Here is a 17,356-nt window from a genome sequence, read left to right on the forward strand (position 1 = left end):
TTGGCAGTCTTTGCTTTTTTATTACAGGGGTCAGATGATCCTAAATATTTTAGGAGTCGTGAGTGAAATGATCTCTGTAGATCTATGCCACTCTGCTATTGTGGCACAAAAGTAACTGGATACCATAGGTAAACAAATAAGGCTGGCTGTTACTGGGACGTCTTTACTGACAGATGTAAAAGCTGGACAGGATTTGGCCCTCACATTTGCCAGCCCATGGTTGACAGTACTCGGCCATGCCTTCTGGCTGGAGAGAAGACAGTTTGAAGCCGATCAATAATAGATTGTGAGTAGTCTATAATGCCAGATATTGTAGAGAAAACAACAGAAGGAGCATAGAGGAGGAAAGGTCATACATTTGGTGACTAGAAACACTTCAGCATTCTCAAAGACACCTCAGCTACATGCTGGGAACCAGATCTCAAGTGTTGATAGTCACTGGAAAGAAAGGAAGGACAAACCATTGGTAGGTAGGGTAAGACGCAACACTATCCTTTGGGGGTGGGGAAGACTAATAAAATCTATAGCTCGAGAAGAAAGAGCCATTTGTAAAAAGGGCGATGGAGAAATAAAGAACACAGGACAGAAGATAGCAGTGCTGTGTAAAATACAGAGTGCACACATGAAACAGCCCGAGAGAGCAAAGCATGTAACTAGAAGGCCTTGTTAATTCTGTGAACCCAGGCAGTAAATGGAGTAAAAGCTGGAACAGAAGTCTCAGGGCTGGGGTTGCCAACAGTAGCTGTTAGAAAATGCTCGATTTGACTAGAGCACTCAAGTAGGCGGGAACCCTTGTAGCACTTACCAAAACATACACAGAACATGGCCTTTTTCACCCAGCAGAATGTAAGCACAATATCTTCCACTGTTTAATGTGTTTCTTGTCTTTATGTGGCCAGCGACTCTTTTTCCCTCTCGTACACACAGGACATTTTGTTTTTAAATGTTAGAGACCCATAAGAGAAACAGTGTGTCTGAATGGAACAGTCTGGGGATTCGGGGCTTGTGAGTTTTAGAACACCTTTACCATTTTTCCTAAAGCACGATTCTGGACCATTTCATTTCTCTTGGCCAGAGTTTCTTCCTTTAACTGGCACATGACAGCCAGAAGTAAAGTACTTTAACTGTCTTAGTGCCCATCAGTTTACCCGTCATAGGACTTACGGTCCCACTCTTTCTTTTGTTTCCTTTCTCGTCAATTCCTTTGAGGGATATTCTGTATATGCTTACTTGGTGAGACTGAAACATTTTTTGAGAATTTTCTTCTGATTCATTTTTTTAAACATTTATTTATTTACTTTCCATCCCAATATCACCCTCCCCCAGTACCTCCTCACACAGCTCCTACACCCATTCCCTCTTCTCCTTCTCTGAGAAAGGGACCCCCCTTGGTATCCTCCCACCTTCCTGGTTCATCAAGTCATTGCAGGACTAGGCACATCCTCTCCAACTGAGGCCATACAAGGCGGCCCACTTAAGGGAAGGGGATGGACAAGCAGGCAGCAGATTCAGGGACAACCTTGGCTCCAGTTGGGCGCCAAGCTGCACAAAATACTGGGAGAATTTAGTGTGTTTATACCCTAGGTTTAGTAGACACGAAGTGTCTCTGCTTCCATCAACCTGTGCAATAACATTTCTTTACGCTATAAATGTAATGTCCTTAGCTTATAGTGCCTCCGTCCCACTGTACAAGTCCTTCTTGTCCACGGTGTACATTCTGCTGTACAGGATTTGCCTGTCACCCACAGTCCCCATCCATTTCCCTCTACAGGCATTGCAAATTCTTCAGTGTGGGGAATTTATGTTCACTCAACCTGATGTGAGGGAAAAATCACATGATCTTTTTGTTTTTTGTTTTGAGATGGGGTCTCATTATTTAGCCCTAGCTGGCATGTTGAATAGACCAGGTTGGCCTTGAACTCCCAGAGTACTGGAATTAAAGGCCTAGCAAGTCTCATGATCTTTAACGAATTACTTCTTTTATGGATGCCAGTCCTAAACTATACCAAAGCAGTCCCTTCATTATGTCTAGTAAGTCCCAAGACCAAACTCTTCCCTCTCCCCCAAGTGATTTGCTTTCTCCCTTGTTCCCCCAAGTATACATAGTTCACAGATCCTGGTGTTTCTTTTTAGTTTTTAATCCTGTATATGTGTTTGTGTCTGTATGTGGGTATATATGTATAAGTGTGGGTGCCGAAGATACTTGGAACCCAGAAATATTTCTAGAGCTGGAGTTACAAGCAGTTATGAGCTACGCAATGTGAGTGTTGGGAATTGAACTCAGGTACTCTGTAAGAGTAGGATGTGCTCTTAAGCATCTCTTCAGCCCAACACTCGTGTCAGGGTAGTAAGTGAAATCTCAAGCAAGCCAACAATCAGAAAGAAGTTCTAGGTGAACTAGGACTGACAGAGCTGTTCTAACTCCCTAAGGGAGAATTCAGAAGTGGGATTTACCTTTGTCTTTCCCTTTCTTCCCAACTAAAACAGGTTCCTTAGCTGGCCTCATAGACATCTCTGCTCACTGGATGACAGACTTAAAAGAAGGGATATGCACAGGGGGCTTCTGGTTTAACCATGAGCACTGCTGCTGGAATTCCGAGCATGTCACCTTTGAAGACAGAGACAAATGTCCGGAGTGGAATAGCTGGTCCCAGCTTATCATCAGCACAGATCAGGTAACGTCCAACGCTGACTTCTGTACCACTAAATGTCATCCTGATATGCCTTTCAGTTTTTGTACTGTACTCCTGGCAATTAGGAAATCTTCCCCTATTTTCGTTCATGGAAAAGAAAGTGGGGCCAGCTGTCTTCTTTTGTGATTTAAGTTCAGCCGTATTTCTATCGAGTAAGACCTGTTGGAAGCATTTTCTGCTTATATTTAAAAGTTTGGTTTGTTTTAAAGAAGTCTTCTATTTCTTCTACTGCTTAGCTGTTAGTACATCGTGTAGCTAAGGCTGCCTTTCTCGAACAGTTTCTATAGAAATGCCACAGATCGACAACAGGTAAGATGTAATTTCTAACAAAACGTTATGCAGTGGTTTAAAACATGTCCATCATATAGAAACACAAAGTAGTTTATCCCTGAGCACTGAATTAGACCAATTAAAAGGTATGTTTGATGTCAAAATGCCAGAGATCTAGGAAATAAAGCTGTCCAGTCTCTCTTACATTTTTTTTCAGTATATTCATTATTGTCTAAGCAAGTATTTTCACACAATAATTTTGTGTTTCAGCTTCTTCCTTTCTTTCAGTACTTCGTTATATGTCAGATCTCTCCCATTGAAAACGCGTACAAAACAAAACAAAACAAAACAAAACCAAACAAACCTTTTAGTTCTCAGGTTCACTAGTAGAAACCGGTACCCCTTGAACTCCCTCTCTATTCATCTGTTCTGTTAGTGAGGTAGACATAAGACCAGAATATGTGCTTCTGCTCTTAAAATGTATCTTTCATCTGATTGCATAGAGGCAAGGAGTAGAGTAAAGGTCACTAGCAGCGGAGAAAGGAAGGGGACAGAGAAGTTGTGTAATGAAGAGCAAATAGAGAGGAGGAAGGAGTTCTACAGTTCAAACAGCAACAGCACTGTAACTGTACTTTACAACAACTAATGATCGATAGGAGGCTAAGCATTGGGCCCCAGGCCATGTGTATTCTAGGTGACAGTGATCCATATCCCCTTCTTACATAGTTTAAAAGGAAGTGGAGGGAGTTAGAAAGTTTCAAACATAAACATGACATAGTTAAGTAAGTAAAAATGCTAATATCCTGATTTGATCACTCTACCTTATATATACATGTATCAAAGTATCATACTGTACTTTAAAAATCATACATAATAATTATACATAATAAATACATAAAAATAAATTAAAAAAATTTAACCATCTACCCTGTTCATAAAACATTTGAAATGTTCTCTTGAATCTACTAGGTGAGCTCTCTACTCATGACTGGAATCACCAACCCATTTCATTTCTCTAGCTATATATACAAAATGATAACCAAAAGCAGGAGGGAGAGAGGGAGGATGAAAGAAGTGGAATTTTGTGATGATGTGAGTCGATGCCTTGTGCTGTCCCTGAATAACTAGCCCTTCATCATGGGTCTGTTCCACAGCTCCTTGTAAAGCAGAGCTTGACATTTGCTCGAGCTGTAGATTTCTTTGGCTCTTTTTATGAATGAAATCATTGCCCGGGGGGAAATAGTCTGTGACGCTTTAAGAAGTCCTCTGTTGCCAAGAGTTTGGCCTCCTGGTCTCTGCCCTTGGCCAGCTTCTGCTGGTTTCCTTTTCACTGCCTTTCCTCTTTGTTTCCCATCTCGGGAGTCCACTGGCTCAGCAGCTACTCTTAAAGAACAAAGAAAGAATTGTGCTCCTAGGACCTAAGATCATGGAAAAGTTCTGTCAAATGCGCAAATAAGAAACCTGCAGAGTCCTGATTCTCCATGTCAGGCCATTAAATTCTCACAGTGCTTGATGTTTGGCAAAGTTGGAAGTCCACTGAGCTTCATGGACTTGTCATCTAAGTAGAACCCCTGGTGTTAAGTATTCCTTTTGGTAAAGTACCACCATTTGCCAGCCCCTTAATGTTAATGGATCATTCTCAGTGAGGTGTCCTACTTCATTATCATACACACATGCACATTACACATACATATCAAAAGTGTATTCTGTCCATATGAAAATAAGTATTCCCTTTTTATTCTTTGGAGCATCATGGAATTATCAGGGTCAGATAGCTTGTACTCATGAACTTCCTGGCTGCGTCTGTGGTAGCAGTCTCTCTAAGATGTAATCATTACATGTGGAATGGTTGTTAAAGGCTTAACAGTCTATAATGGTGGTTACAAAGGCAGGGAGGGATGGGAAATGGTGAGAAGGCGGCCAGAAGTATAAATTAGCAATTAGATGGGATAAATAAGTTTAGAGATCTAATGTGCCACATGAAAACTCTAGTTGAGAATTCCAACACTCAGGAGGCAGAGATAGGCCTCTGTGAGTTCAAGGACAACCTGTTCTACATAGCTGGTTCCAGGACAGCCAGGGCTACACAGGCAAAACTTGTCTGGAAAACAAAAACAAAATGAAACCAAACAATGAATACTAAAGACTGAAAATGTCCTTCCTATACATTCAAAGAAGCATAATTATGGAGGGTGACTATAGTAATCATTTCATTATGCATATATGTATTAAAATATCCAGGCTTGTGGGCTCGAGATCATTGAGCTGTGAAGAGTGTTTGCCGCTCTAGAGAAGACCAAGGTTTGATATCTCACCCACCCATATCCAGCAACTCACAGCCGCCTGTAACTCCAGCCCCAGGGGATCTAATGCCACGTTCTGGCCCCCGCTGGCACTTACATTAACATGGTACACACACCCATGCACACACCCTAGAGCTGGACATGGGAGCTCGAGCATACAGTTGGGAAGTGGAGATAGGACGATAAACAAGTTCAGGGGTGCCCTCTGCTACATAATGATTTCAAGGCTAACACAGGTTACATGAGACCCAGTCTCAAGGCAACAAAATCTCAACTAAATAAACAAACATAGGAGTATAGCTCAGTGGTAGAACATGTGTTTTAGTATGTGTGAGACTCAGGGTTAAATCTTAAGAATTCAAGACTGAAACAAAATGGAACAACACTGCCACCAAATATCATGCTCCTTACACTAACCATGCTGAGTAAACAATTATCAAGAAAGAAAACAATGTTTAGAAATTTTAGTTAGTATAATCCGTGAGAATTTAACACCAAGGTAGGGAAGGGTAATGGAATGTTGAAGCTCATCATCACTTTAAATATGTAGTCAGAGTTCACCCACTCCAGAAACTGGGGAGGCTATTGTACTCCTTATTAAACTTGACATGGAATCATACAATAAACACCAATAAAAAGTCAACTGGAACCAGCTAAGGTTTCCGTGTGCAGTCTCAGTTCTTGGGAGGCAGAGGCATGAGGATTGCTACAAGTTAGAGGCCAGACAAGGCTATATATCAAGAGCCTGCATCAAAAACTAACCAAGCCTTCTCTTGCGAAGAATTTGGCCTCCCAGTCTTTGCCTCTAGGTAGAGGCAGTTGGATCTCTAGGACCTCAAGGCCAGCCTGGTTTACATGATGAGTTCTAGGACAGTGGTTCTCAAGGTGTGGGTCATGACCCCTTTAGGGGTTGACTGACCTTTCCACAGGGGTTGCTTAAGACCATCTGCATATCAGATAGGTAAGGGTAATGGGATGTTGAAACAGGAAATGTTGAAATTGTATTTACATTACGATTTACAAGAGTAGCACAATTACTGTTAGGAAGTAGCAATAGAATAATGTTATGGTTGGGGTCACCACAGCATGAGGAACTGTATTAAAGGGTCACAGCATTAGGAAGGTTGAGAACGCTGTTGTATGGCAACCAGAGCTGCAGAGTGAGATAATGTCTCAAAGCCAAAAGTGAATCATGTTTGAAGGCTTCGACTTTTCAATCCTCTGAGAATTTCCTTTGACTACAGCAAGGCATGTGATTTTCAGTACCAAGGGACCTAATGGTGTTTCAGTAGTTCCTCAGATGAATAGCCTGCAAAGAGTTGTTTAAGAAATTCACTATTGTTCATTTTCGGCCTGGCCTGTGCTCCTGGGAAAAGGTCACTGAGAAGAGTTGCCCACCCAGCTACCTACACTAAACCAGCGTCTGTCTTTTTGTCTTTTTCCAGGGAGCCTTTGCCTACATAGTCAATTATTTCATGTATGTCCTCTGGGCTCTCCTGTTTGCTTTCCTTGCTGTCTCTCTTGTCAAGGCATTTGCACCTTACGCCTGTGGTTCTGGAATCCCTGAGGTGAGTACAGTAGGAACCATTTTTTTTTTTTTGCCAAACTCTGTGCATTCTTGCATATACTATAGCCTGGTTACTGTTAATCAGGGTCAGAGCCTGACGGTATTTCCAGTCCACCTAAATTTCCTTTAAGTCTCCTGTCAGCCTGGGTCACAGAATTTGGGCTAGAAGAGGAAAGATGGTGGCCCAAATCCCATACCTAACATTTTGGGCCTTAGATTGTTTTCACTCAAGCAACTACAATATTAGTTCCTGGCTGCTCCCTGACAAAGTCATAGTTCTTTGGCAAATACTCCAGGCTATATGTATTCCTCAGGCTGTTTCTTGAACATTGATCTTATCCTCAGAACCTGCTTCTTTGGCCATCCACTCTCTTCCTTACAACACTCTTTCCAGCTGCCACACAGCACTTTACTCTCCCCCAAATCCCTGGAAGTTCGCATTTCTCCCACACCGAGATCCCTCTTGGGACAGGTACTTATATATTGCTTGCTGGGGAGAGATTGAGTTCTCATGAGGGGTATAGATTTTGACTGTTTAGCCTTGTTTATTTATGTAGTCTGTTTTCAATCTTTCTGTGTTTGGCCTGCAGATCAAAACTATCCTGAGTGGTTTCATTATTAGGGGCTATTTGGGTAAGTGGACCCTTGTCATCAAAACTATCACTTTGGTGCTGGCCGTGTCATCTGGCTTGAGCCTGGGTAAAGAGGGCCCCCTAGTGCACGTGGCTTGCTGCTGTGGGAACATCCTGTGCCACTGCTTCAACAAATACAGGAAGAATGAAGCCAAGCGCAGAGAGGTAAGGACCTGTGACTTTAATGACACGCCCCACCCCCTGCAAACACTCCCCACCCCCAGGAGCAGAAGAGATAAGAATTTGGGGATTTCACTCGGGTAAATTCAAATAGCTTTTGGTGCAGCGAGTTCAGTTCTAGGAGTCCATCGTCTAGCCATCTCAGCATGTGTATATCCACAGGTGTCTAAGGATATCAATACAAAGCTTTTAATATTGTAGAAGTCTCAAATTAGAAAAAGGTCATGAAATAGGGGCTTGATAAAAACTGTGTTCTGCTCACATCACAGAAAACTATGAATCCATGTAAAAGAATGAGATGGCCCTAAGTATATTGACATGAACTGTTGACATCAGACTGCAGAAACTGCTGTTTATGGGATAATTTGAGTAATTAAAAATATGTTTCTATGCACTTATGAAGAAAATATCTAGGGCTGGGGTGATGTGTTAGTCAATCAAGTACTTACCTTGCAAACATGGGGGCCTAGAACATATTTTTTAAAATCTTTTTATTTTGTGTATGTGAGTACACTATCACTGTCCTCAGACACACGGAAAAGGGCATCAGATCCCATTACAGATGGTTGTGAGCCACCATGTGGTTGCTGGGAATTGAACTCAGGACCCCTGGAGGAGCAGTCAGTGCTCTTAACCACTGAGCCACCTCTCCAGTCCCTAGAACCCAGTGTTTCAAAAAGTAGCACATTTAATCCCAGCACAGTGTGTGTGTGTGTGTGTGTGTGTGTGTGTGTGTGTGTGTGTGTGTGTGTGTGTGTGTGTGTGGGGGGAGCCAGCAAACCTCTGTGGCTCATTGGCCAGCCAGTTTTGTCTGCTTGGCGGGTACCAGGCCAATGAGAGACACTTTCTCAATGTACCACGTGGATGGTGCCTGGTACAAGTTCACTTCTGGCCTCCCCTTGCACATACATTTGCATGCACTCACATGCACATACCTGTATGCATGAAGATGAACATCCGCAAAACCCCAGAATATTTGGAAATGAGTTTATTGTAAACTGTGAACAACATGTACTTATGGTGCATGGGAAAATAAGGCAGAGGGAAAGAAGTGAGGACTTGAACTCATTATTGTATGCATATATATGTGCTAAATTTTTTTAAAAGTTACAGTAAGGACTGGAGAGATGACTCAATGGTTAAGAGCACTGACTGCTGTTCCAGAGGTCCTGAGTTCAAATCCCAGCAAGCACATGGTGGCTCACATCCATCTGTAATGGGATCTGATGCCCTCTTCTGGTATCTCTGAAGAGCATGACAGTGTACTTACATAAAATAAATAAATAAATCTTTTTAAGAACTTACAGAAAATGATAGACTTGCTGTGGCTAGAGGAGTAAATATAAACAGCGCATTTTAAATGGCAGAGTTTTCTTTGTTTCTTGCTACTAAATGCCACACTTGATTTAGTTCCTCCCTGTGTTAGACCACCCTCTGCCTGCCTCTTACTTCAGCTCAGCTAAACTGTTTCCACTGTAGTATTTCTGTGCCTGTGCTAACATCAGCCAGGTGTTAATGTGCACTATTTTGAGGAGGAAGAATGTTCTAAGAAATCATCCCAAGTCATTGGTTGCTTTTATTGTGCAATATTAAGAATCTAAGGAAGCAGTAGTTCTTGCTTTATTTTCCTTGAAGGGTCCAAAAAAACTATGGATGAAATAGGCCAAGGCCAAGATCATTTCATTAAAAAGGACCTCTTATAAAATTGGAACCTAGTGATTTCTCCTAAAGGAAAAAGAAACACAAAAAGATTAACCACAGGCTCTGGAAACTGAAATGCTGGAGTTTTTAAGTGTGGGTTGTTAAGTAGGGAAAGTTCCTGGAACAGTCAGTAACGAGAGGAAAGCAAGCAGGAGTGGTAGAGGCGTGTGAGGAGATTGTCACGTGGAGAAGAACACAGAAGCTATGTGAGGGGCTGGAGAGATGGCTCAGTGGTTAAGAGCACTGACTGCTCTTCCAGAGGTCCTGAGTTCAAATCCCAGCAACCACATGGTGGCTCACATCCATCTGTAATGGGATCTGATGCCCTCTTCTGATGTGTGTCTGAAGACACACAACAGTATACTTATATATAATAAATAAATAAATCTTTTAAAAAATGAAGCTATGTGAAATTAGATAAGTGAAATCATGAAAAGAACACCATTCTAAGGGGCACAAATGGTGGTGGGTATCACTGCCTTACAGGGATGGAGTTGAGCTAGAAACTAGATTTCTTATAAAAGCTGAGATGTTATTCTGAAGCTTGCCAGATGTGGACTCTTCTGAACAGCTGGATCTTCAGTCTATTTTCCAGAGCACCGATATATCCCTAATGTTTTTTCCTGTGGTGCTGGGGTCTAAACCCAAGGCCTTGTGAAAGCTATCTTATCTGGTGGTTCTCAATAGCCGCACAGCGTGTTAGGAGCAGTGGCCTTATCAGGGGTGAGCAGACCTGTGGAAATAAAGCAGATGCGAGTGGAAAGGGGGTGCAGAGATTCCATTCGCTAATAGAAAACTCAAGAGTCCTGTTCCTCCCTGCCCCGCTCCTATTTCATCCGAAACCCGTCCAGGAAATTCTCCTTTTACAAGTTGAGTTTTGGCTTCCCTCTCCGTCTCAAAGGACAGTCTTTTGAGCTACGACTTTTCAAAGCTCTCAAGTTTTTGAAGGTTAGCACCAGAGCGTTCCCTTCTTGCCCTCCTTCATTTCCCTAGATGGTCTGCCAGTCCTGGAGAAACAGGGACTAAGAAGCCAGAAAGCCACTTATTTTGTCCAGAAATTCTTAATTTTGCTCAATTTTATCTTTAACATATGCTTTGGAATCATGTCTCTCCACAGCTACTAGTATTGAAGGAAATGACTTGTTCCTATTCATTCTAGTCTGTTCACGTCACTAGTGTGAGCCCTGCACATTTCCCATGCCCACGCTTCCACACACGGGGCAATCCTCTCTAAACACCACTTGTTGTCCCCACCCCCCTTTCGTCTATCTTTCCTCCTGATGCTTTATTCCCTCCACTTCCCTTGCAACCTGTCTCCTCTGCCTCCACAAGTCCAGTTGCCTCCCTGTTTGTGTTTCTCCAGGCCACTGAGACTGGACTAGGCTACGGGGGTAGGCGATTGTAAACCGTAACTGCTCTTATGTTACTAGAGCCGTCTATGATTTCGCATTAAAGGTTTCCTAAACTGGCCTCGGGAGAGAGCCAAGGCTTCAGCCCTACACAAAGACCTGCATACAACCCAGGACTGCTGAGAAGTGAGAAAAAGCATCTGCCACAGGCCAAGCACAGCAGTTGCTTATTCAGTGCCAAGCAGCGAGCTCAGAAAACACACACGCTATATAGAGCATTATACAGACTGAGATACAGGTCTGACTTACATATGTCTGTGTGCATACATAGGCATGTGTGCATGTAATAAACATTAGTATAAAAAGGAGGCCATAAATTTGAAGGAGAGCAAGGAGGAGTATATGGGAGTTTTTGGAGAGAGGAAAGGGAAGGGGGAAATGATATAATTATAATTTCAAAAAATAAAATATGCCAAACAGTATGCTTGTGAAACAGCACAGCAAAGTACTTGTCAGGGGCCTCAGTTTAGAATTGAACACATGCCTCACTCAGAAAGTAAAGGCCGTTTGTTTTTGTTTAAACACATGAACAATGTATATTGTCAACATCTAGCATTTGCCCTCCAAGGACATATCACTTTTTATGTTATAGATCATGTAAATTGTGTATTTTTGCTCCTTCTAAGATTTTTTATTAAAATATAAGTACACAACTTCCTGTCTCTCCTTCCCTCTCTCCACCCTCTTCCATCTGCTCCTCTCACTCCTTCCCAAATTGATTGATCGCTCTCCTCTGATTACACGCACACACATTTCAGTATAACCTGTCGACTCCAATTAGCATTGCTTATGTGAAAGTGGTTAGCCATGTAGGGTTTTTTTTTTTAATTCTTTGTGCCTGTTAACATTCCTTTAAAAATGTGATTGAATGTAAGGAAGCCATGTTATCCCATTGCTGATCTTATGTTTTGGATTGCAGGTCTTATCAGCTGCAGCAGCTGCTGGTGTATCTGTCGCCTTTGGGGCCCCTATTGGTGGAGTATTGTTCAGCCTGGAAGAGGTAATGACTTCTGTCTATAGAGCGTGCACATACCTTTACAGTAGAAATCTTGGCCAGTGTTGATGTATGTTGCAGTTCCTAGGTGTTCTACCCAACTTGGTCCTTTGGCACATAACCAGAAATTTCTGGAAAGTTTTCAGTCTTCACTATAATGTCAACAGCCCCAGCATTTCATTTGAAACAGTTTTGGCATACTGACCAAGTTTCCTTTCTTGCCTTCTGTCTTGTAGGTCAGCTACTATTTCCCCCTCAAAACACTGTGGCGTTCCTTCTTCGCTGCTCTCGTGGCCGCCTTCACGCTCCGCTCCATCAATCCATTTGGAAACAGCCGCTTAGTTCTATTTTATGTGGAGTTCCACACCCCATGGCATCTTTTTGAGCTCGTGCCATTCATTGTGCTAGGCATATTCGGTGGCCTTTGGGGCGCTCTGTTTATCCGCACAAACATTGCCTGGTGTCGGAAGCGTAAAACCACACAGTTGGGCAAGTATCCTGTCGTCGAGGTCCTCATTGTGACAGCCATCACTGCCATCTTGGCTTTCCCCAATGAATATACCCGGATGAGCACAAGTGAGCTCATTTCTGAACTGTTCAATGACTGCGGCCTCCTGGACTCCTCCAAGCTCTGTGATTATGAGAACCACTTCAACACTAGCAAAGGCGGTGAGCTGCCTGACAGACCTGCTGGCGTGGGGTCTACAGTGCCATGTGGCAGCTGGCTTTGACACTCATACTGAAAATAGTCATTACTATATTCACCTTTGGCATGAAGGTGAGACATTCTCCCGGTGAACTCTGTGCGAATGTTCTGTATGGATGTGGGCTTCCTACAGTCCTGAGAGATAGTGTGGTGTCAGATTTCCCCAGAAGCCCCTTTAGCTCCAAATGCTCTCAGGACGTGGTGGACAATGCTAGCTTTGTCTCAGCTTGCTGGTACCTTTATTTAGGTCAAATGCAAACCTCACGATGAGTTTTTAAAAAAAACATTTTTTTCCTTTTCTATGTTGAAAAAATTTTCCCTACAAAAAGTATAGTGGGGTGTTCATGCTAGATCGTTTTCTATTAAAATACAATGTCTGACTAACACACTGTTAGTCCTCATAGGGTCCATGTTAGAGTTAATTAAAGAAGCTTGATTTTAGCCTGAACTCCGTGAGGTTACCAACGCTCTACCATCTTGACCCAACATGGCTGAGTGAAATTTTTACAGTTACTGTCAGTGCTTACTTGTTAACCAGCAGAATCCACTACACATGCTAATATTAAAGTATTTAAACTATCAAAATCATAGACGACTGACCAGTGACATGGCTCTGCAGTACTTGTCACCAGGCCTGTAGATCTGAGCTCATTTCCCAAACCCACATGGTAAAAGGCAAGAATGAGCTTCTGACGTTGTCTTCTGACCTACACACAAACATACCACACACACACACACACACACACACACACACACACACACCACAAGAAGTGTAAACACCCATCTAAGCACATCCTTACATGGAGAAGCTACAGAAGTTAATCGTGTACATGCAGAGAAGTACAGTTGTCCCAGGAGTAGGTCTAGTGCTCTATGGCAAAGTGACGAGACCTATAATGTACTGCATGTTTTAGGAAAGGAGAGAGGATTTTGAACGTTCCTAAGACAAAGATATAATGAATGTTCAAGTGACAGATATGGTAATTATCCTGATCCAATCGTTGCCTGTTGTATACACATATCCAATTCTTACACAGTACTTAAGAAATATGAACAATCGGTATGTCTTACTTCAAAGTACATCTTTACCTTTAATACTTGTTATAATATCTGTGTTTGAGAACAAATGAAAACAGAAAATCAGTTGAAGTTGCTTCCTCTCTCCTAGGTTTTTCCTCTTCTTTGTTTCCTCTCTTCTGTGCCCTATTACCAAACTGTCCCCTTTCTTCTCCATGGAAAGATATTTGAACCAGGGATGGGATAAAACCCCAGAAAGTTTCAGGGTGCTTCTTGGGTTAATTTCAACATTGTTGTTTCACGGTCTTATTTAAAGGGAATCTGTAGCTCCTCAGACATAACCATGTTCGCTTGTGTTCCAATGTCCCGTACACACTAAGAACCCTAGCTGTTCCGATTGTGCTTACATCACTTCCTTCCTTTAACGGTAATAATTCCTAGAAGCCAAGAAACAAAACAGGAAGGCGAATGGATGTTCCCTGTTTGGGTTAAGCATGCAGCTATAGTCACTACCTCATTTGAAAATTCGGTTTAATTTTCTGTTGTGTTCTTAGAGGGTACATGGAAACTGCCTGTGCCCTCTTTTTGGTGTGGCTGATGGGTTAGGATGCAATGTATGTGTCATTATTTTATGAAAATACCAGTGTTAATATTCACTAACTCTTGACTTTGGGTAAATGGCTTAACCTCTCTAAACCTTGGGGGTCTGTTATTGGGGACTAATAATATCTAATTCTTGGGGTTATTATAGAACATCTATAAAATCTTATCTGTAGACCATCTAGCATAGAACCCAATAGTCAACAAAGAGTAGATTGTTGCTGATACAAATTCAGAATTGGGGGAAATGTCTGCATATATGAGAAATTCCATCTATTTTCCTTTTTCTTTGGGAAAGGCCTAATTTCTGCCTCCAGTTTTGTGTTGGTCTGGAGAGTTCAGGCTGTTGCCTGATGGACCCCGAATCAGGGTAAGCGTCTTCGAAGTCATCCTTGCCTGCACGTCCCAGAGAACCTCTAGTCCCTGTAGTGTCATCTAAGTCTTTGCAGCCACTTGGTAGCATAGTGCTTAGTTAAAGTGTCGTTGGCCTGTTTGCTTCGCAGAGGGTCAGTCCTCTACCCTACCATGTGCCAAGAACAGCGTCGTTTCTCACTAACCACCTTGTGCTTTCTCTTTGCAGATTCCTTCTGGTCTCTTTATCCCCAGCATGGCTGTCGGTGCTATAGCAGGCCGCCTTTTAGGAGTCGGAATGGAGCAACTGGCTTATTACCACCACGACTGGGGCATCTTCAATAGCTGGTGTAGCCAGGGAGCGGATTGCATCACGCCGGGCCTTTATGCCATGGTGGGGGCTGCCGCCTGCTTAGGTGAGTAATGTTTGCGTCAAAGAAGTCACCCTAGCAATGACGTACAAATGAAGAGTGCTAAGAAACAGCAGACTGCAGAGTGGGTTTTTTTTTTCGTCATGATTATCCATTTCTTCTTCATTTACTATTTCACAAACATTTTTAACAAAGGTAATTTTCATATCTCATATATGAGAAGTCATCAGAAATCTGGACAAACATAGCTGCCTAAGAATGTGTATCACAGTATTATTTATAAGAACAAAAATTAGCCATGTGCTTGTAGTCAGCCGGTGGAAGGCTAAGCCAGGAGGATCTCAAGTTCCATGCCTGCCTAACTTACATAGTAAGACCTTGTCTGTACACCAAATCAGCCCCCATGCCCACCAGTGAAAACCAACTGAAAGTTGAACATTAAGGAACTTGTAAAATAAATTATGCTCCCACCATATATTCTACAGCCCTTAAACATGATTCTGTTCTGTTTAACATATATTTTATTTGTGTGTGATGCTAGGGCTTGTCGCCAAGCTATGCCGAGCTATGCTACTTGCTAGGCAAGTTCTCTACTTCTATATTCTAAGTCTTCTTTTCCTTTTATTTTAAGACAGAATCTCATTAAGTTCTTCTGGCACGCATGATTTTGTCTTCACCGCTTGAGTAACTAGGATTGCGGACCTGTGCCCCAAGGCTGCTGCTATGTTTAGCATCTTTGATGTGATGTTGATTTTCTTTCTCCTCCATTTAGTTTGTAGCAGGAAGGGGGAGTCTTGGAGTCTTGGTGTCTTGGAGGTCAGACTTAGTTTATCAGACTGGACAGCCAGGCACTTTCCCAATGGAGCTTGCTTGGTGCCCCAGCCTTGTAATATAATTTTAAATTGGTAATAATGTTGAATATTCCAAACATACAATAGGAGAAAAAATGCAGTGAGGAACTACACAAAATGTGAGAGCTCACATATGTAAAATACATGTTTTGAATTGGAAAAAAAACTTGAAATTTTTACTCTGCTTTTATATAGAAATACATGGTTTTGTATTGGAAAAAACTTGTAAACTTTATTCCGCTTATTGTCAGCAAAATTTTCATAAATGAGCATGCACTATTAGGGGAAAAAAGCAATGAGTTTTTAAAATAAAACCTAGAAGGCTGCTTCTGCTTTGTTATTTTGAGAACTTGAAATCCTGTTTGCTGGAGGGCCTTGCTCTGCTGCAGTCTGGAATGTACACGGTTGCCGAAGTCCTGTCCTAGTATCTTGTCCGTGCTTTTCTGCATGGAACCCACAGCAGGCTTGCAATTGTAACGACTCGTGTGCTTTGCTTCCTGTCTGTTTTCTCTGTAGGCGGGGTGACTCGGATGACTGTTTCTCTCGTTGTCATAATGTTTGAGCTCACTGGTGGCCTGGAATATATTGTACCTCTGATGGCTGCAGCCATGACGAGCAAGTGGGTGGCAGACGCTCTTGGGCGAGAGGGCATTTATGATGCCCACATCCGTCTCAATGGATACCCCTTTCTCGAAGCCAAAGAAGAATTTGCTCATAAGACTCTGGCAATGGATGTGATGAAGCCCCGGAGGAATGATCCCTTGCTGACTGTCCTTACTCAGGACAGTATGACTGTGGAAGATGTAGAGACCATAATCAGTGAGACCACGTACAGCGGCTTTCCGGTGGTGGTGTCCCGAGAGTCACAAAGACTTGTAGGCTTTGTTCTTCGGAGAGATCTCATTATTTCAATTGGTAAGGATGCTTTGGAAAAGGGATAAAAGAACTTGATAACTGGGCATGAAATTGAGGAGACGAGAGGGAAGAGAGAGAGGTCCAGTTAAGGGACTGAATGGAGAACTAGCGCTTTAACTTTCAACGTTTCATTTTCTTCTCTTTTCATAGAAAATGCTCGGAAGAAACAGGACGGGGTTGTGAGCACGTCCATCATTTATTTCACGGAGCACTCACCCCCAATGCCTCCATACACGCCCCCTACCCTGAAGCTTCGGAACATCCTGGATCTCAGCCCTTTCACTGTGACAGACCTTACGCCAATGGAGATCGTAGTGGATATCTTCCGCAAGCTGGGACTGCGCCAGTGCCTGGTTACACACAATGGGTGAGCACCCTTGACTGAAGGTAGATTGGAATGTGGGAGAAACTGAATAGAGAGGTAAGGGGGAGAACCCCCGAATTAAACAAAGACTTTAGGCCTTTGGTAAGCCTCAAGAAGAAGGTAGACATGATTAATGGCTTTCAGGGAAGAGAAAATGTTTGAGAGCTGCAAACTTATTAGCTGCATATCATCAGTAACTCAGATTTCTCTACCTAAAAGAAACTGTGCTCTTGTGCACAGGTATCACTGAAATTGTAATGGTGTCTGAGATGTACAGTGGTCCCTCCAGCCCTTGAGAAATACCTTCCAAGATCACCACTGGAAAACTCAAACTGTGGCTAGTACAAACCTTCATATATAATGAGTTTTTACTGTATATTCATACACCTATGAGAAAGCTTAATGTGTAAGTCACATAGTCAGTAAAAATAA

At 42.5% G+C, this 17,356-nt stretch overlaps 1 protein-coding gene across 1 annotated transcript in view; it reads left to right on the forward strand.

The window, feature by feature from the left end:
- Clcn5 (chloride voltage-gated channel 5) overlaps positions 1-17,356 on the forward strand; it is a 151,876-nt gene that overhangs the window by 132,087 nt on the left and 2,433 nt on the right. The window contains 9 exon segments of the mRNA XM_032889868.1: positions 2,488-2,675; positions 6,712-6,834; positions 7,424-7,630; positions 11,675-11,755; positions 11,986-12,448; positions 12,451-12,527; positions 14,653-14,839; positions 16,162-16,560; positions 16,711-16,927. Of these exon segments, the coding sequence (XP_032745759.1) occupies positions 2,488-2,675; positions 6,712-6,834; positions 7,424-7,630; positions 11,675-11,755; positions 11,986-12,448; positions 12,451-12,527; positions 14,653-14,839; positions 16,162-16,560; positions 16,711-16,927 (1,942 nt within the window).

The sequence above is a fragment of the Rattus rattus genome, chromosome X (genome assembly GCF_011064425.1).
Source record: "Rattus rattus isolate New Zealand chromosome X, Rrattus_CSIRO_v1, whole genome shotgun sequence".
Taxonomy (NCBI): Eukaryota; Metazoa; Chordata; class Mammalia; order Rodentia; family Muridae; genus Rattus; species Rattus rattus.